Source organism: Trichosurus vulpecula, chromosome 3 (genome assembly GCF_011100635.1).
Source record: "Trichosurus vulpecula isolate mTriVul1 chromosome 3, mTriVul1.pri, whole genome shotgun sequence".
In the NCBI taxonomy this organism is placed as follows: domain Eukaryota; kingdom Metazoa; phylum Chordata; class Mammalia; order Diprotodontia; family Phalangeridae; genus Trichosurus; species Trichosurus vulpecula.
Window position 1 is genome coordinate 85,864,839 of NC_050575.1, and position 24,850 is coordinate 85,889,688.

Sequence of the window (24,850 nt, forward strand, 5' to 3'; positions counted from 1 at the left end):
AGCCCCAGAGTAAGCTTCAATTCTCTTGTGTCAGGACTATGGTGGCACATTGCTAACGGGCTGCCCTGCCCTTAGTTGGTCCCTTTTCAATTCATCCCCGCCCACCACAGCCGGATTTATCTTCTTCAAATGCATCTTTGATCATGTTACTCCCCTATTTTTAAAAGGTTCCTTAATGTGTACCAAATAGAATAAAAACTCTTCGGCTAGCTCTACAAGACCTTCCACTATCTTATCTCCAAACTATATCTCTAATCTAATCTCCTATTACTCTCCCACACACACCTACCTGGTCTTCTAGGCAAAGCAAATTACTTGATTTCCCCTAGACATATGTCATGCATTCTAGTGTCCCACACTCCCTGCCACAATATAATCATCCTCATTTATTTTTACTAATCCACTCAGTGCTTCCTATCAGTTACTCACAGAAGGGACTCTTTTTTGTTGTTTAGGAAAAAAAAAGGCAGGGGGGGGGGGAGCAGCTAGATGGTGCAGTGGATAGAGCACCAGCCCTAGAGTCAGGAGGACCTGGATTCAAATCCGGCTTCAGATGTACTTACTAGCTGTGGGACCCTGGGCAAGTCACTTAACACCGATTGCCTTGTCCCCCCCACGAAAAAAAGGGAAAAAGATCCCAAACCATATGAACGCTCTCTCTCCTTCTGCTCTCTCTGTCTCTGTCTCTCTCCCCTCCCTCTCTCCTTCTTCCCTCCTAAAAAGCATCTCCCAGCTTTTCTGTTTTTGATTTCCTACTTGCTATTAAGCCCCTCCAAATCCATTTTCCCAAGGAGCATAGAATAAGGCGTGGGCCTCTAGAGTTGCTGGCTAGTACATTCAAGGAGGTTTTCTTGTACTTTAAACAATGAAGGAAAGCATCCAGTTATGTCTCAGCTAGGCCAAAAACGGTACTCAAGTCAGAGAAGGGGGCAATGGCCTGTTTGACTTGGAGAGACATCCACTATGCTTGTTTGACCTCTGAGAGATCTCTTGTTAAGTCTAAAGCTTGAGAGAGCGAACACAGAGGCTGTCTGAGAAAATTGTTCTGCTGAACTGACAGCCTCCTCTGGAATGCAGAAATCAGTCTATAGGTCCAGAGCAAATAGAAGGGCTGGACCCAGGAACCCAGGAAGGCTCAAATAGGTTGTGTGTGCCTCCAGTCTGGCCTTAGCGGCAAGGTGGGATGAAACAGAAGTCCTTCTAGCAGCTAAGACTTGATCAGCCACGAAAAAATGAATTCCTTTCACGTCCACAGTTCCCAGGTCACACACCAACTTGTAGCACTAAATAAATGAGTAAACATCAAAGGCCACGTCTTTATTCCTGAGCACACCAATTTCTCTGGTTCTATTTATTGCCTTCTGGGTTAAGAAGGCACAGCGAGCATGCTTTCAAAAGAGTGTGAGAGTCATTCATTTTGCCCATACCTTCGAGATCAAAACAACAGGGTCAGGCTTTTTTGTTGTTGTTCAGTCGTGTCTGACCCCCTGTGACCCCATTTGGGGTTTTCTCAGCAGAGATACTGGAGTGGTTTGCCATTTCCTTCTCCAGTTCATTTCACAGATGAGGAAACTGAGGCATACAAGGTTAAATGACTTGCCCAAGGTCACACTGCTTAATTAAGTTAATAATTAATTAATGCAAATTAAAGGCCAGATTTGAACTTGGGAAGAGGAGTCTTCCTGACTCCAGGCCCAGCACTCTATCCACTCTACCACCTAGAGGCCCAGCTCAGGCTTTACCCCCATGGCTAAATTCTAAGCAGCTGTAAATACTCATGGAGATAGCCGCAAAGCAGAGGACTAAGCAGGAACAGAACATAGCATTAGGAATCAAGAATTCTAGATCTAGTCATCTAGTCCAGCCCCATCATTTTACAATGAAGGACACTGAGACCCAGAGGATATCTGATTGATTCCCTCCTATGATACCAGTACCATGAGCTCACAGATTTCCACATAAGACTGGGATAGGATGAGAGCAAATTCCTCACTGAGTTACTCAGAAAGGAGTGTCATTAGTGGAATCTCTCTGCACCAGGTGAAGCCTATGCCCACAGAATGGCTCTTATCTCTGAAGTTCAATTAAAAACGCTTACAATATGCTTGGTTCCATATTTAGCCAAGAGAAACCAAAAGTTAAGTAACGTGTTGCCAGAGACTCATAGAAAGCTAGGCCTGGAAGTTATACCCTACCTTTTTTTTCTTTTCCACAAATGAAGAAACTGCAGCCCAGAGAAGTTGAATCAGTTGTCCAAGGTCACACAGTGAGCAGCAGAGTCAAGAGGTGAACCCAGACCTGGGTGGCTCTAAGGCTTTCCCATTAGACTGTGCAAATTTTGCTATTTATTAAAACATATCTTTTCATTCTCTTTTAATAAAACCCATAAATTCAAGATACACATTTTTCTAAGAGGGCTTTTTTTCTTTGGCGATGAGAAAAGGCACCATTTTCCCATGATCATTCTGACTCTTAATGTCAATAGCACAAAAAAGCCAAAGTCCTAAATGTGATTCATTCCAGGACCTCAAAATATTCATTTAAGCAAGAGGTCCTAAAGTCCATTCTCACCACATGGTCTAACCCAAAAGCCGCTATAAAGAATCCAAGGTCCTGGTCTCCTCCTCCTCCCCCATCTCCCCAGGCCCTAACCTTGTCTTCTTTCTCGCTGACCCTATAGCCCTGATGCTGGGCTGTGTGCAACTTTTAATGTTCCCCAGGCTGAACATACTCATTTCCAGAGTCTTCTGGGAAAAAAGCTACTTTTCCAAAATAGAGTTCTGCTCCGAAATTTGATGACTTTTAAGCCCCTTTCCTCACACCAAACACATATCTATTATCATCATCTTATTATTTATTAATAGTAAAAATGATAAAAAAAATCTAGCATTTTTAGGGTGTTTTAAGGTTTTCAAAGTACTTTACACAAATTTCATTTTATCCTCACAACAGCCCTGGGAGCCCTTTATAAAGAAACCAAGGCAGAGGCTGGATCTGAATTCAGATCTTCCCGACCGTTAGAGGCAGCTAGGTGGTACAGTGAATAAAGCACCAAGCCTAGGGTCAGGAAGACCTGAGTTCAGATACTTACTAGTGTGTGTTATCCTAGGCAAGTCACTTAACCCTATTTGCCTCAGTTTCTTCATCTGTAAAATGAATGCCCAAAGAGTCAGACACGACTGAACAACAAGAACTTCCTGATTCCAGGCCCAGTGCTCTATCCTCCAGCTCACTTAGCTGCTTCTATTAATACCCTATTAAAAGCAGTTTGTTATTTTACCCCCTTGGGTAGTAATTCATAAAATATTAAATAGAATATATAATAGAATATAATAATATATAATAGAATAAGTCAGAGAGTGATATACCAGAACCATTTCTGTCTAAACATCATTGAAAAAAGAAGAGAAGAATAAGATTAATAAAGACAATACCAACGATTGTAACAGCAGCTCATATTTATACAGTACTTTAAGGTTTGCCCAGTCTTTTACATGCATTATTTCATTTGCTCCTCAAAACAATCTTGTGAAAGAGGTGCCATTAAAATATACACCTCCGTTTTACAAGTAAGGAAATTGAGACAGGGGTTAGTGACTTATTTCTAGAAACTGAACATCAAAGTCCACAGGCTTTGCAAAGTCTATTAGCTCCTCCCGTGGCTGCTGGTAGGTTTGTGGACAAGTCAGTATGTGGTACAAACCAAATGGATTGGTACCTCCCCCAAATCCAGAAAGAGTCATCGGAGGTTGAATTTGAACCTACGTTTACGTGACTCCAAGTGAAGCCCTCTATGCTCTACCCCATACAGCCTCTGTATCATTTGAGCCTGAGATCAAGCGAGCAGATGACAAATAAACCTCAAACTCTGTGGTTCTAACCACAAGTGCAATCCTGGATGGACAAGACTTGTCATTTTCTTCTCCAACCCAAGACAGAAATGAATGAACCTCACACTCTTCTGAAATTACACCCACCTTTCCTTCTCAACCCAGGAAGGGTATGTTTAGTCATTTTTCAATCATGTCTGACTCTTCCTGACCCCACTGGGTTTTTTTTGGCAAAGATACTGGAATGGTTTGCCATTTTCTTCTCCAGCTCATTTTATGGATAAGGAAACTGAGGCAAACAGGCTTCAGCGACTTGCCCAGGGTCACACAGCTAGTAAGTGTCTGAGGCCAAACTCAGGAAGATGTCTTCCCGACTCTAAGTCCAGAGTTCTATCCACTGTGCCACCTAGCTACCCAATTCTACCATCAACATCCTTGGGCAAATCCTTTAACCTTAGAGAGCCTCAGTTTCATCATCTATAAAATGAAAGCATTAGACTAGATTCTGTCTAACTCAACTCAACAGTCACTTATTCAGCATGTACTAGTAAACTGGGCACATAGATTAAAAAAAATTACGTAGTCTCTACCCTCAAGGGGCTAAGAGTCTTCTAATTAAGGAATATAGAAATGATTAAAATACACAAGACACAGAGTGGGAAAGGGGCAAAGAAGACATCCTGAAAAACATACTTAAAGAACATCCCAGCCCCACTATGCACTTCCTGGACAGCTTTGGGCAAGAGCCTTAACCTTGCTGCGCCCAAGTTTCTTTGTGCCCCAAAAGTTATTAAACTGGGCTTACTCCTTGGATCAGCAATACCACAAATAGGCCCATGCATGAAAGAGATCAAAGAAAGAGGAAAAGGATTTTTAGGTACAAAAACGCTGATAGCAGTTCTTTTTGTGGTGGCAAAAACTGAAGGGTGCTCAACAAATGGCTGAAGTATGGTATGTGAATATAATGGGTTACCATTGTGCCATTAGGAATAATGGAGGGTACACTTTCTGAGGAACCTAGGAAGTGTCATATAAACTGATGCAGAGTAAAAGAACATTGTAAAAAAAAAAAAAAGAATTCTGACCAACGCAATGGCCAACCATGATTCTAAGAGGATCAATGGTGAAGGATGTTACCCATATCCTGACAGTTTGGTGATATACTAAATAAACAGAATGAGACACACATTTTTGGACATGGCCAATATAGGAATCTACTTTGCTTGACTATGCATATTTATTACAAGGGTTTTGTTTTTCTTTCTTTTTTTTTTCCAGGGAAGGAAAAAAGGAGAGAAAATAATGCCTGTTAATTGAGAAAAAATATATATTGTTAAGTAAAAGAAAATGAAAATGAGGGGCTGAGGCTATACTAACATTAAGGTCCCCATCTAACTCTAGACCTACAATCAATGAAATTGAAGAAAGAAATAGTATTTTCTGCTTGGGTAGAGAGGGGTGGGGCGCAGATAAACAGAGGAAAGACCTTAAAGAAGAAAGTAGCAATTAAAGCTCAGTCTTGAAAGAAAAAAGGGAGTTTAATGGACTTCGATGAGGAAAGAGCATGCCTTCCAGGCATAAGGGGCAACCCTTCTTCCCTTAATGGTCCATGTTCTTTGTTCTAAGACCCCTTCCAACTCTGACATTCCATGTTCTAAGGCCCCCCTCCAGTTCTCCAACACTAACATTATATGATAGACAGAAAAGGAAAGAAGGGAACTCCTCAAAAACTGGGTCATATTAAATAACTAAGTAAGACCTCTTTTCCTGCTCCAATACCACAGGACAGAGAGAAGAATGAACCTTAGTATCATTTCTTCCTCTACTAACACTGCCAAACAAATCCACCTGAGCACACACGTACCAAGTGTGCCTGTTCATAGGAAGAAAGGGGTGGCCAGGGTGGCCCTACCTAGATAAGAGAAACAGCAGGGTCACACACAGGACTTGGCAATTAACTTTTATGGCCTGTAGAAAACAGGGATAAGGAATATATAGGGACTGATAAGCCACTCTCCCCAAGGTCTTCCTCACACGTCAGCTGGAAGGTCTTCCCCAATGCATAGGCGATCCAACTTTTGCTATCTACTTTGCGTCTATGATATTTTTGTGGGGGTAAATTTTTTTTTATATATCTTAAACTTAAATAAAAAACAAGAAAAGAAAAAAAAACATTTCCATGTATACACACTTATGATATTAAATGTAATGCCAACAACAAAAAGAAGCCATGTCAACAGCCCAAGACAGTATGTGACCTTGATTAAGTAACTTCCCCTCTTTGGTCTACACGTCCCTGCTCTCTAAAATGAAGGAGTTTGAAGCAGATATTTTCTAAGGCACCCTTGCATGCTCACACTCTGAGATTCTGTGATTCAACCCACTTCCCCCTCCCCTTCTTTTCTCCCCAAATGCTGTATCAATAGCCCTCAGCTCTGGGTTCACTCATTCTCTATCTAGAGGTTCCACTCATTACATATCCTGGTGGAAATGTTCCTCATTCCCAGCAGGTGCTCCATAATAAAGATATGTTGAATTAGCGAAAAATTATGATTGATGATAATATGACCTCACGCTTATTTAGCGTGCTGGTTCTTTCAAAGCACTTTCCCATATACAATTTCAATAGCACAGGGATAGAAGGGAAGAAGAGAGAGTGAAAGCCTGATGATCTGACACACAAACTCTCCAGGGTCTCAGTCTCCTCCTCTGTGAAATGAGGAACCAAAGGAGCTCTAAGATTTCATGCCATACCAACGTTGCATGACCAAGTCGCTGAAAGTTGGACAGAACCCTGAATTTTTATTCTAAACCCAGGCACAAAGACCACCGAAACACACAAAGTAAGCACTCTGCCATGGGCGAAAGACCCCAACCTGCCAGTGTTTATCTATCGTACCACCCTACCCCCCACCCAGCCACCAAGCAGGCAGATAAGGAAGAGGTTTCTGGTTACTCAATCAAGACTATTTGTGGTAGGAAATCCATAGAGCCAGTGCTAAACAGTAAACATTAAAATGTCAGCTGCTTATCTGGAGTATTCTGTAGGTGGAGTCAAGAGAATTTGCTCCCAGATCTCAGTGCCCCTCATCAAACAATGTGACCATTCAGTTTGGCAGTCCCAGCACCCACCACTCCCCCTTCAGAACATAACTGACCCTCCCTCCACACCCACCCCTCCCTGCATGATTTTGGAAAACCTTTGAGGGAAAAAATCTGGAGTAAGTAAAATGAATTCATCTTTCCCACTAAATAGAGAAGAGAAGGACTCTTTAGGTCAGGTGAAATGATCCCCAGGAATTTCCAAGACAAGAAAGAACTTAATGGGACCAGAAACTTGGCTGTCTGTTTAGAAAGGCAATGTGATAGGAAGGTGAGAGGAGGGGGTGAGGGGCAGCTTGAAGCAGGAGATCAGGTGTGAGGCTCACAGAGCACAAACCCTGGAGCCGTGGCCTGGAGTGCGTTTACTTAGCCACTTGGTGACTCAGTTTCCTCATCTGTAAAATGGGCTCATATAACAGCTGCCTGACCTGTCTCAGAGGGTTGCTTCATAGATCCAATGAGAAAATGTACATAATGTGTTTTGCAAACTGAACGATGTTATGTAACATTGAGCACCCAAGAGCGTCAACTATTATTATCATTAAGGCAAAGGTAGAAGAAGAGAAGTGGGAGGGATAAGGACACAATATGCTCCTGTCCAAAAACAACCTGGATGCTGCCACCCTTGCGGGAAAGTCACAGGCCCAGTCTGCCTCTGCCCAGTCTACAGTAAGTGGGTGTCCACATTAAAGTGCCATCTGTCTCCACCCTCGATGACTTTTTGGGGAAGGGGAGCCTATGAGTTGTTACCCAAACATGACTGAACCAGGAAACCTTCCTGTCCTCCTGATGCTCAGAGATGGGGTATTTGAGAGCAAATAAAATGATCCCAATAAAACTTTTTTTTAAACTTCTTGTGTAATTGTTTTTGAATGGTGATCTCACCAGGCTGATAAAGTGTTGTTAAAAGAAAATCCTAGTTCGGGCCTCGCCCTAGTCAATTAAGGCGATTAAGGCAAACTCAGAAAATAAAACAAAAGGAGTTTATTAGTACACTGAGCTGTTTTTATAGACGAGATTAAAACAATTTACATTTAAGGGTAAGACAATCCTGACTGGCTGACATTTCATTGAGAAGGTGGGATTGATATTACTTCAGCTTCTCCCCTATTATCAGCATCTTTCTGTTCATTTTTAGTCATGTCCAACTCTTCACGACCCCATTTGGGGTTTTCTTGGCCAAGATACTGGAGTGGTTTGCCATTTCCTTTTCCAGCTCATTTTACAGATGAGGAAACTGAGGCAAACAGGATAGTTGACTTGCCCAGGGTCACACAGCTATCTGAGGCCAGATTTGAAGATGAGTCTTCCTGACTCCAGGCCTGGCATTCTATCCGCTGGGCCACCTCAAGTCAGCAAGATCTGAGTTCAAATTCTACCACAGATATTTCCCAGTTGTGTGGCCCTGGGCATGGCATCTAACCTCTTTCAGCCCCAGTTTCCTCATCTGCAAAACTGAGATAATAATAGCACCTGTCTCAGAGTTGTTGTGATGATCGAATGAGATAATATATGTAAAACACTTTGCAAACCTTAAAGTGCTATATAAAATGCCAGTTATTATTAATTAGTGCCATATAAAATGCCAGTTGCTATCATTATTATTGTTATTCTTATCATTATTTTTATAAGGTTCTATATGAGGGAACTCCTTATGTAGAAACTCATTCCCCTTTTGCAGATCAGAGACTCTCAGTTCTTAAAGTAGTGGTTCTCCAACTCTTCTTTGCTCACGAACATTATTATTCTTTGCCGTGATGACTATGGGCACGGAAGTTAAAGTTCCATACCATTCTGCAGGGACTTGATCCTACATTTGAACACAGGGCTTCCTGCCTCTCTTGGCTCTCCTTCACCTCCTTTACATTCTGGCCACACTGGCCTGCTTATTGTTCGTTATCTTCCAGCCCTTGTCTGCAAGCCTTTGGACAGCCTGTCCCACATGCCTGGCATGCATTGCACCCTTAACTCCTTTTAAATCTACTTAAGATATTTGGGGGGACCCAGTGGTTTACAATTCCTGTTTCCTGATCTGAACATACTGGGCAGAATATAGTGTGGAGCCAAGAGCCCTTGGTGCACTGAGAGCTACGAGTCCTAAATTTTAGTCTCAGTTCTGCCACTAAAATAGGTTGGTGACTGTGGGCAAATAAATTGAGCACAGTTTTACCCAAGTATAATATTAGAATACTATATAATGGCTACAAAATTATATATCAGAATAGGAACTTGAAGTGAGTAAGGAACTGCCCTGTACAAAGACCAGGACTCCACAGCCCACACATGCCCTGCCCTCCTGAATCACAGGTCAGAATTGCAGTTTGACCTGGGTCAGCATTTCCTCTTGTCAAAATGTTTGTTTTCAAAGTCCAAAAAATGGAAATCAGTGTCATCCCTTCCTGCCAATAATTTCCCCCAAATAATTTCAGTATCCAAGAGGATAGTTAAGTATTGTTAATCACGAAGAACTTTCCCCAGAAATTCACAACCATCTGCTCTCCAAGCTCATTTGTTCACAAGTATTTATTGGGTGCCTACTGTGTCCAAAGTACTACAAAAATCGCTAGGTGATGGGGAACACAAATGATGGAATCTGGGATTCCAGAATCTTAGAGTTGATAGGAATAGAAGACTCAGACTCACTCTTTAGGAACTTAAATATATTTGGGGAGACAAGACACACACATGAAATAGCTGTGTGTATAGGTATAATCACGTATATAGGATAAAAATCCGACATCGAGTAGGATTTCAGTTTTAGAGGAAGAGAGGGATAAATGGGCAAAGAGGGGAAGGGATGAGGGGATTAGAGGAGAAAGGGAGAAATGGATAAGGAGAGAACTATGGTGCCAGTGAGAGGGTATTTCAGGAAATACTTCATGGGCAAGGCATAATTTGAGCAGGGCCTTGAAAAATGGGTAGAACTCTGCATTTATGAAATGCCTACTATGTACCAGGGACTGTGCTAAGCTCTTGACAAAGGTTTAGAAAGCAGTTTATAAGCCTTAAGGTGTTATGTAAACGTGAATTATTATCAACCTTCTAGGCAGAGTGGGCATTTCAAGCAGAAGGAATAGCATAGGCAAAGTATGATTGACAAAAAGCCCCGGAGAACCAAGGGGCAAAGAGAAGAATGGGTTACCACAGCGGAGGACTCAGATACAGTAATGGTAGGAGATAAGGCTATGGGAGTAAGTTGGGGACAGATTATGAAAGGCCTTAGATAGACTAATGACTTTGGACTTCATCCTGTAATCAATGGGGAGCCATAGACAATTTCTTAAGTGAAGGACCGACAAGATCAGAACTTTGCATTAGCATAATCTGGCAGCAGCAGGATAACCTGGCAGGATTGATTGAAGAGAGGACACCTAGGAGACTATTGCAGCAACATGGAAGTGAGATGATAAAGGCCCAATCTAAACTGGTGGTAGTGGAAAAGGAAAGGAAGAAAAAATGAGAGTAAGATTACCAAAAAAAAAAAAAAAAAAAAAAGATCAAAAGAACTTGGAGGCTGATAAGATGTGGCAGGTAAAGGTAAGGATAGAGTCAAAGTTGCTTCCAATGGAGCTGCTTCAATCTTGCTTCTCCCAGGAAGATACAAAAATTGAAAGAAAAACCCATGGGTAGGAAGTGGGGTGGAAAAATAGGAGAAGCCCAAAATCCTTAGATCACTGGACAATGGATCCATATTTCAACTCCTGGATTTGTTCAGATGAAAATCTTAAGTTAAGGTCTACAATCAAAACTGATGCTGAAGTGGCAAAAGGGTTGGGGGAGGGAGTAGAGAGCAACTTTTAAAATCATTTTGGTATACCCAAACTTTACAACTACCACATCTCCCTTTGGTTTTGATGGTAACTCCATCTTTGGGTTAAATATTTCCATAGTGACTAAGATTTTATGGAAAATCAGGATTCTCTTCACCTCCAAATTTAAAGACGATAAGAACTGCCATCTTGGATTAGACTACTAGTCCCATCCAATCCTAAATTCTATTTCTGGGCATGTTCCCTTCTTTGGGAGGGGCATGTCTGCCCCTGAGATGAACCTAAAAATGTTATGGGTATCCCTAACATTTTTTTTTATGTTTTTATCTAATATCCATGTATTTCTCTATACCTGGGGTTCTTAACTCTGGGACTGACAAGTTCCTAGGGATCTGTGAACTAAGATGGAAAAAAATTACATCTTGTTTTCAACATACTAGCTTCCTTTGTAATGCCATATGTCTTATTTTATACATTTAAAAATATTGTTCTGGGAGGGGTTCATTGACTTCGGCAAACTGCAAAAGAGGGAATCTATGACACAGAAAAGGCTAAGAACTCCTGCTCTGAGCCCTCCTAGCTCCTATTTATATCTGGTGACTAATTTAATCACCATCCCTGTAGTTTGGTTGTAGAAGAACAAACCTAAGAGGAATAGAAGTCATGAAGGTCTTTCCCTAGAGAATACATCCAGACCCTTTGAAAGAAAGGAAGGAAGAAATGACCCAAAGGAAACTCAAGGGATAAGCTAAGAGCTTCTTCCTTTTACTCAATTTGAGGGCTTGAGTGTGTTTGGGGAAATGTTTTTTAAACTTGAAGTTCTTCACATTATAAAAAAAAAAGCAGAAGTGATGATAAGACAACACCAGGAGGATTTTACTAAGATTGTAGATTCCGGAAGAAAAGCTGATCTCGTGGTTTTTGGCTAACTTCCACATGGCGGTCCAAGGGAAAGTGCCTAGTCACTCACTCACTGTGTGTGTGTGTGTGTGTGTGTGTGTGTGTGAGAGAGAGAGAGAGAGAGAGACAGTACCCAGGGGTGTTTTGCAAAAAAAAATTTAGAGGAAAAGTTGAACAAGAAAGTTCCCATCCCAAAGAGCAACTAGCTCTCTAGGGGCAATTCTTTGATTCTTTTCAGCCATTATATCATTTCAACAGAAGTCAGAAAATACCACATGTAAAATAGCTACATTCGGGGTCATATTGGGCCATACTGAGAACATGGGGTTTAGCCACTGAGGATAGATAGGAAGGATCAATACATGTTCGATTATACCCTCATATGTCAAAATCCAGGTATGTTGCTTTCGAATGTATATGTTAGAGAACTAATTTCAAGTGTTATATTAAATGTGATAGTTTTAAATCTCAAAATTAAAAATATAAGGGGTAAATATTACTGTCAATTTTTCCCCAAAAGCATGTTCCTTGGAGATAGTGTTATAGCAGGAACTAACATTATTCCTCTGGAAGCCATCCCTCTACCAGAAACGACAAAAGAACTGTTAACTAGACTGCTGACTTCCTCCCAATCCTTTCCACATTGGCATCTGCCTCCAGTTCTCTATCAAAAACAAATTTGCTCAGGCTGCCAAGACTGTCCCTAGTGCCAAGTGCAAAAGCCATTTCTGCATTCTCACCCTCCTTGACCTTTCTGTATCTCCTCCTCAACATCCTGTCTGGTCTTGACCTCCAGGGCATAGTCCTCCTTCAGTCTACTAGTCTTCTATGTCATGACTTTTGGAGGATCCTCCTCAAACTATCCCAAAAGCTGAGCCCTGACCCATTCCCCACTCCCACCTCCATCCTTTTTTTCTTTTGGCTATAGTACAAGGCACACTGAGCAATGTTCAAAAGACCCCATGATAATAGATTTAGAAATGGAAGGAACCATAGAAACCATCCAGTCCAACCCTTCATTTTCCAGATCAGGAAACTGAGACCGAGTGACTTAAACAAGGTCATATATATATAGTAAGTGACAGAAGCAAGATTTAAATCTAGCTCCTCTGACCCCAAGTCAATGCTTTCTCCACTGGACTTCCGCCTCCATATGTAGATTACACATCATGCTATTTATTTTCATCCTACTTCTTGGTTCTTGAATGTATGTACTTCCTGTGGTACCACAATGCACTCTGCCAATGAAGTGTATCTGGATTGCCTATTCATGGCTAGCTCTTCGGTCCCCTGAAGCTCTTCCACTGTGCCTGGAAAGACCTTCCAATACCAAGGACTGGCCTGCAGAAATGGCAAAAAGTAGAAAACTCTTACCCATAACTTCCCATCATAGTAAAAGGCCCCCAGTAGCTTCACTATGTAGGGGTGGTCACATGTAGCCAGGATCTCTATCTCCACGATATAATCTTCCAGCTCCTCCTCACTCTTGGTTTCAATGACTTTGGCAGCAGCCAACTCGCCCGTCTCCTTGTTCTTCGCCTGGAAGACAGAAACCCCCAAAATAATAAACAGTTTGGTTTATCCTGTGGCGTCTCCTCAGATTCACCTGCTGCCATACGTCATACTGCCCGATTGTATTCTATATCAGAATTGGATTATGAGCAAGGATTAAAGGAAGTCTCAACAAGGGGCAAAGTGTCATGGGCTCATGGAGGTAGAGCTTCAGAGGTCATCTAGTCCAACCCCTTCATTTTACTGATGGAGAGACTCGGGCCCATAGAGGTTAAGTGATTTGTCTGAGGTTACTCAGATACGTAGCAGAGCCAAGATTCAAGGGATGATCATCACTAGAGCTGGAAGAGACCCCAGTGAGGAGTAAAGGCCCAGTGAGGGCCTTTAACTCCAGAGGCAGCCCTCGATCCACTGCGACATATGGCCTTGCACAGACCAAGAAACTGTCAAGTCCTGTCCTGAGCCCAAGTCAGGTTCTTAACCAATACAAGGTGGGGGAGGGGGGCACACAGGGAGGTGACTACTACTGATTTATTTAAAGTGACAGATATGAGAACTGTGTCATGATAAACATGAAAATATTTATATGAAAAAATTTTTAAAACCCAGAAGATAAGCTAATACCTACAGAGTAATGACATCAGGGTAGAAGTACATTCAGTAACATTACCAACGATGCAAATAGTTCAATGTCCATTAGGTTCTTTTTGTTGTAGGATTTCTTAAGACTTGATTTTCCACTACACTCTTTCATGGTCTGCCTACCTTTATCTGCCTACACTAAATCTTTTCTACAGAAGGGCCTGATAAATTCACTTGCTGCTACTGTTAATGTTTTCAAAAATTCACTAAAAGTAACCAAACTCATCACTAGCTGATCAATCTTTACTTTGCCTTCTCCTCCCTTAGTAGATAAATTATAATTTTAAAAGTTCACTCAGAGTGCCTCGAAATCCTCACCCACACAACCTTTAACTGCTGACATACTATAATTTCATTCCCCAGAAAACGAGGTCTTTTTCTATTTGCCAAGAGGAATATTGAAAGTAGCGATAAGTTTGGTTTTGCTGAAAAGTCAGCAGCTTTGTGGGCATTTGACCAATTTGCCTGGTCCAGTTTAAGGGTAAAGAAAAAAATCGAGGTCCCTAGTCTGCTTGCTGGGCACGGGAATCCACTGCCAACTAGAATGGAAACTCCTTCTTGAATGTTTGATTTTTGTCTTTGCCTACCCATTGCCTTTCCTCGGACTTTACATTAGGCAATACGTGTTCAAAATGAAGTTCCCACTCCATCGACACGATTGCAATCACACTGGGCAAAGGCACACCCTGAATGCTAGACATTAATAAGGCATACAGCTTTTCCTGTGTTGACCAAAGAGGAATGTTTCTCCAGTAAGGTGGGTGGAAGGGCACCACACCAGTGGCTCATTTTCCAGGTGGAGTCGAATATACATTGCTTACATGCCTGAATGGGGTTATTGACATCTGAGGTCTGCTTCCAACTCCCGGCAGACCATACTGCTTATGTAAACACCCAAGGAATGTTGGCATAGTAGTTTTCTCTCTTATTTCAAAAGGGCCTGGGGGGGGAAAGATCAGGCAAATGGGCAGTTAATTGAAAATCAGGCTCATTAAGCAGCTTAGTCAAAATTAAAGGTTTTTTGAAAAACTATGTCCTTAAAGCCAAGGGGAAAAAAAGGGATATGCAACTCATCACTGCCTCCTTCCACCAAGGAGGTGATTGTGTGTCATTTTCAGAGTGGATAAAGAAACACCTGACCAGCTGAGACTTTTGACATCAAACAATGGCACTGGATTGGGAGTCAGGGCGTCTAGATTGGAATCTCATTTCTACACCCCTGAAGACTTGTGAAACTCTCCAAGGTTACCTGCCATCTATGTCCTAACTTGTTTCTAACCCTAACATATTATCTCCCTGAGATATGCAAAGTCCTTAAGGACAGGAACCATATTTGCTTTTTCTGGGTCCCTAGTGCTTCCCACAATGCCTGGCACAAAATAAACGCTCAATAAATGCTTATTGAGTGATTGAATGACCCAGGACACGTCACTGACCCTCTCTGGACCTCAGTATCACTCTTTATCAAATGAAGGGGCTACATTTCAATGTCCCTCCCAACTTTAAATTCTACATGAGGAAGAGTAAAGAATATATACTATTCTGGGCCTTTACTATGCTTAGCTTCCTCAACTTAGACACTCCCTCAAAGCCTGAGAGATGACAGTAGCGATGCATTTACTTTGGGTAATGTGCTGCTCTCAGCTGTTTCTGATTCCATGTTTTACAGCTTGAGATCTTGCTGACCTTCTCAACCAAGGGAATGAACCAAAGTGAGAACACTTTGGAATTGGACCTACTCCTAGCTAGTGACCTTGAACAAGTTATTCCCTCAGGGAGCCTATAACTTGTACCTTGTAAGCCTGCCAGCCCTGCCGATCTCCAAGGGCTGTTGTCTGGATCAAACGAGAGCATATATGTGACAGTTTCTAAAGATTATAAAGTACTATACATTTACTTCAGTATGTCAAGGAGGAAAACATCATGCACAAAGCCAACAGCAATGTAAGAGAAAAGAACAATAAGCTTCAAAGGTCATCTAATGGTAGTGTAGTGGGAAGAGGTCAGAAGACTGAGGTTCAAGTCTGACTGCCACTTATTATGGGTGTGACCGTGTGCTGATTGTGTAACCTCTCTGGGCTTCATCTTCCTCACCTGTAAAATAAAGGGGTTGGGCTATACAAGATTTAAGGTCCCTTCCTGCTCTGACTCTACATGTTATAAACCTATACATGAGCAGGAGTGCCCTTCCCCCTCCACGCCTGCCCTACCCCGAGCATCCTCAACAGAGCACCTGGTTTCAAACCCTACCTCTGACATTTACCATTTGTGTGACCTTAGGCAAGTCACTTTGGCATCCGGTTTCTCATCTTGTGGGGTTTGGAAAAGCGGGCCTTTGAGGTCCCTTCCGGGTATAGATCCATGATCCTATGATCTCTAGTGATGGGCAAGTCAAGGTGACCTAAAGTCTCCAGGTTTCTTTTTCATCTCCCCCACAGTGCTGGCCATATACAAAGTGCTAACTAAATACTTGTTTTGGTGTGTGTGTGTGTGTGTGTGTGTGTGTGTGTGTTTTATATATAGACACACACATATACATATACATCTCTGTCTATATATGTGTGGGTATGTACATGTGAGTACATATATATACACACATATATATCTTCCCCAATTACATGTTAAAATAATTTTCTAACATTTACTTTTTTAAAAGTTTTAAATTCTAATTTCTGTCCTTCCCTTCCCTCCCCCCTCCCCGAGTTGGTAAGCAATCAGATATAGGTTATACACGTGCAATCATGTAAAACATATTTAACTAAATACTTGTTGGATTGAATTTGACTATGCATCCTGCTGTGGGGTTTGGACCTACCTCCCAAACTAGTCAAGGGATGAGGAAACCCCTCAGGGGAGACAAAGAAAAGAGGCTTCATGCTCATGTGGCTTAGCCTAGGAGCTAAGGGCTTTGCAAATTGCTTCTAAATGAAGACTTCAAAGAGGTGACTATATTTAGAAAGGAACATAATTCATGTTTCCTTTTTCCCATCGAATCACAGAATCTGATATTAGTTCTACGACCTGACTCTACTCCACTGTCCCCCCACCCTCTCCACCACCACCCCACTCTCCATGCTCCAAAATCTTTAGATTGGTACTTCAGCTTTGTATCCTAACCCCATCCCATTTTCCCAGCCTCATCTGCCATGTTTCTTCTGCCTAAACCCTTCACATATGACATCTCCTTTTCATGTACTGCTATCTCCACTCGGGCTATCATTTCCACGGCTTCCCCATCCAAACCCTGGACTCTATTCTCTGGAACCAACCTGGGCTCTGATAGGCCAGTTTTGGCCTTATCTTGCCTGGATCCAGGGCCACATTGCCAAGGTACCCACCTTCCCCAGTACCATGCCCAGGGTCACACAGCTAGTAAGTATCTAAGGCCAGATTTGAACTTGGTCCTTCCTGACTCTAAGCCCATCACTTGATCCACCTCACCAAAATAGTGAAATGTCATAGAAGGCATAAGAAAAAACCTTCCCAAACAAGACACTGTGGTACAGTGGCGAGTACTGGACTTGGCGTCGGGAGACCTGGCAGGGTTGGAACACTAGCTCTGACACTAGGTAACCTCAAAGAGGTGGATTAACCTTCTGGGGTCTCAGACTGCTCATGCATGAAATACTGGGATTGGAGCAGAGGACTAATCGCTAAGCTCTGGTCTTCTGAGATTCTGAGCAGAGCAGGATTCGGCCAGGGAGAGATCACTGGTGAATTTAGAGCAATCTGGGTGGAGTATGGAAACAAAATGAGGTTACAAGGGAGTGAAGGAGTGTGGGTGGTGAGGAAGTAGGGATGGTCCACTCCAGATGAGTCATGAAGGGCAAGAGCAATGGGGTCATCTGCTAAATCCTATACTCCTAAACTGTAAAATCTTGTCTCATTGCCTTCAACCACCCCCTCACCCCTCAGCACTGTGGTATAGAGTAAGTGCTGGATTGGATTAGTTAGTATGGCTGCCTGAACTCTTAGAGATAACGGGGACACAAATAATTAACCAACAAGCATTTATTAAGAAGCAAAGGGAGAGGGAAATGCATATGGGGCAGGGTTCCTCCTGAATTGAAGGGAAGGGCATCCAGAGGGGAGATGGGAAAGACTGGCTCAAAGGCTCTGTCCCTAAAACCACAGGAAGGTAGACAGGGAGCTCAGTAGCTGACTTCCACAGCTAACATTCCAAAGAGGTAGCATGACCTAGTCACTAGTGCTCAACTTGGAGTCAGAAGAGACCTGGGCACAACTTTTACCTCTGATACTAGTTATGTGACTGTAGGCAATGAACTTAATCTCTTTGAGCCTCCATTACTGCATCTATAAAATGGGCATACTTGTCAAACTTAGTAAAAAAAGCACCTAATGTGAAGGCAGGACAGCGACATGGCATAGGGGAGAGAGTGCTGGGCCAGGAGTCAGGAAGACCTGAGTTCAAATCTAGTCTCAGAGACTTATTAGCTGTGTGACCCTACCCTGGTCTTTGCCTCAGTTTCCTCATCTGGAAAATGAGCTAGAGAAGGAAATGGCAAACCGCTCCAGTATCTTTACCAAGAAAACCCCCAATTCACAGAGTCAGATGCAACTAACACAACTCAATAATGTGAAGGCACTGTTCTAGAGTGCCCCTCCCCCCACAAACAAAAGAACCCATCCCATCAGGTCCCTACCCTCGAAGAACTTACATTCTATTGGGAAATTCAACATGGACAGAGAGAAATAAATATATAAGATACTTTGAGGAGAGAAAGGGTACTAAAGACTAAGGAGATTAGGAAAGGATTCTTACAGGAAGAAGCACTTGAGCTGAGAATCCTTATCTTCCATCGAGGGCTAAGAGGCAGAAGTAAAGACAGAATCTATGGAAAGGCATAGAAATAAAAGATGATGTGTGCCGAGTGCTTTGCAAACCTTAAAGCATGATACATCAGTGATTACTATCATCAATTATGCTTAAGGAGGCAGTGGTAGGGTAGCGAATAGGGGAGTGGAAGAGGAGAGTCAGGAAGACCTAAGTTCCAAATCTGGCCTCTGCCATTTATTAACTGTGTGACCCTGCAGGAGTCACTGAGGCTCAGGCAACTCCCGAAGACTTATGTTCTAAATGATACCTAGGCTGGTGAGGGGAGTTCCCCACCTGAGGAAATCACAGCTGTTTTGCTGACAATAATACTTAGACTGGGGAGGAGGAGAAGGATGTAAGATAGCCAGCTGGGTCCAAGGCTGAGTTGGAGAAGGCTTTCCAGCTGAGGGGAGGGGAGGGAGCTGACAGAGGGTGTGGGGCAGAAGCCACGCATGGGCGGAATAGTGGTCCATTGTTGCCTCTGACGTCATCCGCTCCCACCAGACAGCTAGAGCCAGGGCACAGTGAATGAGGGGAAGCCCTTGCCTTCCTTCAAGGCCCAGCCAATGACTAATGGCCTGAGCCTACACCCTGTGAACAGGATGTGCCCCTCACACAGCAACAACACTACTGTGTTTTCCTCTGGGAGAAAACCTCCATAGGAAGAAATTCAAGAACAATCTCCCCCTCTGTGCAGTTTTAGTCATGCTGACCTAGGTATGATTTACAAGTGGGCGAGGGGAACAATTTCCCCCAATCCTGGAATCCTTCTTCTACCCTGGTAGAGATTCATTTCTTTTCCAAAGTCTGGAAGTCTAGATCAGAAGCTAGAGCTTTGGTGTGCTTCCCCCAAATTAATCTGTGCAGGTGCCTGAATAAAAACTCCCTCACCCCTGATTCTTTACAACATGCAAACAGCTTCCTCATCCTTCCAGTCCCACCTCCCCAGGGGTTCTGGGGAAGAAATCAGTGCCCCAGACCCACGGAGTTAGAGACCTCCAGAGTCACAGACCCCGGAGCCTCTGGAGACCCCAGAGGTGCTGCCTACCTGGGTACACCTGGCAGCTCCACAGCTTCCTTCGAGTCTCAGCTAAAGTTGCACCTTCTGCAAGAAGCCTTTCCCAGTCACCCTTAACCTTACTGCCTCCCCTCTGAGATCATCCCTAGTTTATCCTGAACGTGCTTTGTTTGTACCAAGTTCTCTGAATGTTGTTTTTCTGATTATACCGTGAGTCCCCTTGAGAGTAGAGGCTGGGTTTTTTGTTTGTTTGTTTGTGTTTGCCTCGGTATTTGCCACAGGGCCTGGCACCTAGTAGACACTTTTAAAAAAAATACTTGACGTGACCTTCTCAGAAGCTCTGATATTCCAGCTCTGTCACTAGTAATCTGTGGGACATCAGGTAAATTCCTTCATCTCTCTAGGCCTCAGTTTGTTTATCTGAAAAAATTTGGCAGGCAGCCAGATGGCCTTTTCCAACTTTTGACCCATGATTGGAGATGTCAGTCAACATCACTTATTGAATACCCACTGTATACAGTATTACTAGAGTTTTTCTGGAAGATATAAAGACCTCAGAGGGACTATCCTTACCCTTGAGAAGCTTATAATCCATACACTTAATGAATCAACAGATATTCACTAAGTACCATCTGTGTGCTAACATTAGGCCAGGTTGGGAGGGGATAAAAAAAATAAAAATAAACTTAGATTACATCAGGGATGTTTTATTTAGTTCTTGGGTACATTTTAGAAAAGACAATGTCAAGCTGGAACACACAGAGAAAAAAGTAAGAATGTTGAGGGGACAAGCATCACAGTTCAAAGAAATGAATTTTCTTTTTATAACTTGTTTAACACATCACACAAAACCCCAGGACACTAACTGCAAGTGAATCTTCATAATATGCAGTCCTCAAGAAAAGAACACAAAAGAATGACTGATGGCTGTGACTGAAAGCTCTGATTCCATTTGGGAAAGGACAGATATGTTTCATAGGCGACTATCAGTGCTGGCCAGTATTTTTGACCTGAGGCTTTAAGAAAAAACAAAACCTGTTTAATGTTGTTTTCATTTACATACGGTACTTATAATTATACATGCTAGGGTTCTTCTGGTTCTGCAGACCTGATAACATTTTGCCTGGAGGACAGAAGTTTTGCAGGAATAGTGAAGTTGTCTTCAGGCATCTAAAGGGTTGTCATGTGGAAAAGGGCCCAGACCAGTGTTTCTTGGAGAGAACTAAGAGCAATAAGAAAAAGACAGCTTTCAGCCTGATTTAAGGGAAAACATCCTAACAGGGCTATCTCGATGTGAAGGAGGCTGCTTTAGAAGGTAGCAAGTCCCCTTCCCTGGAGGTGGGTAACTCTTTGGGGTGTTAGAAGATCTTGAAAACCTGGAAAAACTTACATGAACTTATGCATAGTGAAGTGAACCTAACCAGGAGAACCCTGTACATATGCTGTAACAGCAACATTGTACGATGAAGAACTGTGAATGACTTAGTTATTCTCAGCAATACAATGATCCAAGACAAACCCAAAGGACTCATAACGAAGCATACTATCTCTCTCCAGAGAAAGAACTTATATTGATTGAATACAGACTGAAGCATGCTATTTTTCATTTTATTTCTTTCCTTTTTTTCTTTTATTCGAGTCTTCTTGTATAAAATGACTAATAAGGAAATGTTTTACATAATTGCACATGTATAACCTCTATCTGATTGCTTACTATCTTTAAGGAGGGGGTAGGGGAGGGAGGGACAAAATTTGGAACTCAAAACTTTAAATAAAAATGTTAAAGAACTGGAAAAAAAAAAGAAAAGGAGATCTTGCTCAGTTAAATGTTGAGAAACATGACAAGGCAGCTTCTGATGGTGCTTCCAAGTCTGAGATTTTGTTATTTCATGAATTTATGATGAGATAAGGGATCTGGCCTCAGGGAGCCTTAGGTCTTTGTATCCACCTCTTTGCACCCTCACCTCTGTATCTTGCCCATAGGAGAATGTGACCCATACCCAAATACATACAAAATAATACATGATAAGTACATGAGACAGGGGCAACCAAACTTCTGTGAGACCTTGAGGAAGAGGGCAATCTTTACCAAGTTGGGGGGCTGGGGCAGAGAAAGACCAAGGAAAGCTTGCTACAGAAGGTTGTAATTTAGTTGGTTTTTAAAGGCTGGCTGGAAACACAATAGTCAGATGAGGAGGTGGGAGGGCACTTCAGGCATAGGGAACAATGTAAGCAAAGGCACAAAGGAGGGATATCATGGGGTGAAAATACGAATGACAAATAGTCCACTTGTGATGGTGTGCAGAATACGTGAATGCGAATAACATGAGATAAGGCTTGAAGTATATATAGGGTAGTGCCAGATTGTGGAAGGTAAGACTTCACTTGGTAGGGGAAAGTGAGCCACTGAAGAGTTTTGAATAGGGGAGTGATATGAACAGATAGAAGGAAGGTAAGTCTGGAGGCAGCATGGAGGATGAATGAATGACTAAATAAAACATTTACTAAGTGTTTACAATGTACAAAGCAAAGTGCTAAGTGCTAGGAATACAAGTAGAAGAGCAAGACAGTCTCTGAATTCAAGGAGTTCACAGTTGGATGTAGAAGCTACCATACATGGTCCTTAGGGTTAGATGACAAAACAAATGTAAATTCTTCTCCTTTAATGTCCTTTCTACTGATAAAATCACATCAGCTTCTGACACTGAAGTATTTATTTAGCCATGATGAGGACTTGGGTAGCAGGAACTTTCCTTTCTGGGTCTTTAGTAGCTGGAGCACCTGTAGGAACAGTTGCTAGGCTACTTTTCCACAGGGGTTGCTTCCTAGGATAACGGCCAAAGACACTGGGCTGGAAGTATTAATACATTCAAGGATCTTGGGGTTCAGGGTCCTGCACTGCCTCCACCAGGGTTTGAGGAGAGGTGGTGGTCAAAGCGATGGTGATGCTTTGACTGGCCTGGCCCATGATGCCTCTTATTTCTCCCTTTCTCCCATACTGCTTCAGCTAGTCTGGCTTGCCTGCCTTGGCAGTTGGCAGACAGTTGGTGGGGATGGTTGGCCCCTTTCTCCACAGAAGTCACTTCCTCAGAAGACAGTTAGGAAGGCTGGACTCATAGCAAGGCTGGTGATCTTGGTGGGGGGGCGGGGGAGCAGGGAGGAGTGGTGCTGCCACTCCTGGGCTTCCTGTGCCTGTCTGCCTTTTGGTGGAAGTTGGTGAGCAGTTCAGGTGCTAATGAGAAAGGGGAGCTCCATCTACAAATGATCTCTCCCCTCGAAAATAGCTGTGGTGGCTTTAAGCAGATCTGGTAGTTTGGGAAATACTGCTATTTCTGAGGCTCTTGGGCTCAGCATCCTGTTTTGTCCCCATCAGGATCTGAGGGGAAATGGTAGTCAAGGTGGTAGTAGTGGTGGTAGTTTGACTTGCCTGGCAAATGATGCCTTCTATTCCTCCCTCAGGATGCTTTGCTGCTTCAGCTAGACTCCCTTCCCTGCCCTGTGTGTGGCATAACACATTCTGCCAAGGAATCTGCTTAATTTCAGGATGAATCGGGTATAGAGGGGGACTCTTGGGATAATATTCTGGAGTACTTTTCTGGGCCTTCCCTGGTCCAAATAAGGATGATGTTAGGGGATAGGGGAAGGGGCATGTGGAGAGGGAGAAAACGGAGGCAGCAAGACCTGTTAAGAAGTCACTACAAAATCCAGCTGGGTGGCTAGTAATGAAGGCATATATTAAGGTGGCAGCAATGGGAATAGAGGTGGACACACAAATATTGTGAATTCAGAAACAAGAAGTAGCTGATTGGATAGGACAGCCATGGAAGAGGGGAGAGTCAAAGATAATACCAAGGTTTTAACATAAAGGGCCAGAAAGATAGTGGTGTCACTGGAAAAAGAATGAAGTCACAGGGAGGGATGGGGTTTTAAATAAGGAGCACAGGAGCATGAATTTTAGAGCTAAAGGAACCTTAGAGGTCATATAGTCCAATTCCCCACCCTACATTTTTTTTTTCCTTAACAAATGAAGGAACTGAAACCTAGAGGCTTACCCAGGGTCACACAGATAGTATGGAGCAAAACCAGAATTGAAACTCATTTTGTCCCACTCCTCTTTCTACTGTTCCACTGCCTCTCAGTTTGCTTTAGAATACCGAATTGCAGGAACATAGATTGAGAGCTGGAAGGGAGTTTAGAAATCAGTTAGTCCAACCCACTCATTCTTCCAGACAAGGGAACTAAGTTCTAAAGATTAAGTGACTTGCCCAAGTTCATACAACTAGTAGGTGGCAGCACCTGGATTCAAAGGCTGGTGGGACACCCAGAGAGAAATGTCTGCTAGACAGAAAAGTAGGGGTGGCTCTTTTCTTCACTTGAGTCTGGGGGAGCTGAGTGACCAATGGGAGATCATGAGGGAACAGAACGAGGCCTAGCGTCTTCCTCCTTTGAAGCCATACAGCCGCTGAGAAAATGGTGCTTCCGTGTGGCAGTTGGCAGACAGATGGTATGGATGGCCTTTTCATTTGTTCTTTTCTCTTCTATGTACAAGGAGTGGAATCTCAGATTTGCCACAAAGAGCAAGCTACAGGCATACAGGAGTCAGAATCCGGGTTAGGTATTGCCAGCAAACCCAATAGCAATGCCCCAAGGAGTAAGGAATGACCTTCAGAGTGACCTTCTGGACCCCAGCCCAGGAGGATTCATCTGGCAGTCATGCTATTATCTGCACATGAACTTGTTGGATCTACTACTATGTAGCAATGAGCTGAGTTTTGAGCCTACACCCTTCCCACCCCACCCAGGGACCAGGGTGATTATAGGGAAAGATATGCTCTAGGGGAACTGTGTATGTGTGTGTATGTGGGGGGAATATATGTACTTTGTCCTTGCTATATCTTCAAAGTAAATAGCACTTTGTAAAATAAAAAATATATAGTTATAGAGTTTGAGAGAGAGAAATCAGGGTTGGTGCTAGAGATTTTCCAGCTCTTAGAGACAGCCATTATAGAACTGTATGAGACTGCCAAGAAGGAAAGTGTGAAGAAAAAAAAAGGCAGGCTGAACATAAAAACTTGAGAGAACATTTGCCTTAAGGAATCAAAGAAATCATGAGGACCCCAAGAAGAAAACAGCAAAGGAAAAGCAAGAGTTGAAGGAGGAGATCCAGAAGTATGCTGCTGTCTCCAAAGCCAAGTGACAATTAATTAAATAAATGAAGATGCACTTATTAAGGGCTTAC

The 24,850-nt window shown here is 42.8% G+C and overlaps 1 protein-coding gene across 1 annotated transcript in view; it reads right to left on the bottom strand.

The window, feature by feature from the left end:
* Positions 1–24,850, bottom strand: part of STK10 (serine/threonine kinase 10) — a 129,700-nt gene that overhangs the window by 81,546 nt on the left and 23,304 nt on the right. Inside the window, exon 2 of the mRNA XM_036750493.1 lies at positions 12,977–13,141. Coding sequence (XP_036606388.1) covers positions 12,977–13,141 — 165 coding nt within the window. The remainder of the gene's footprint in view (positions 1–12,976; positions 13,142–24,850) is intronic.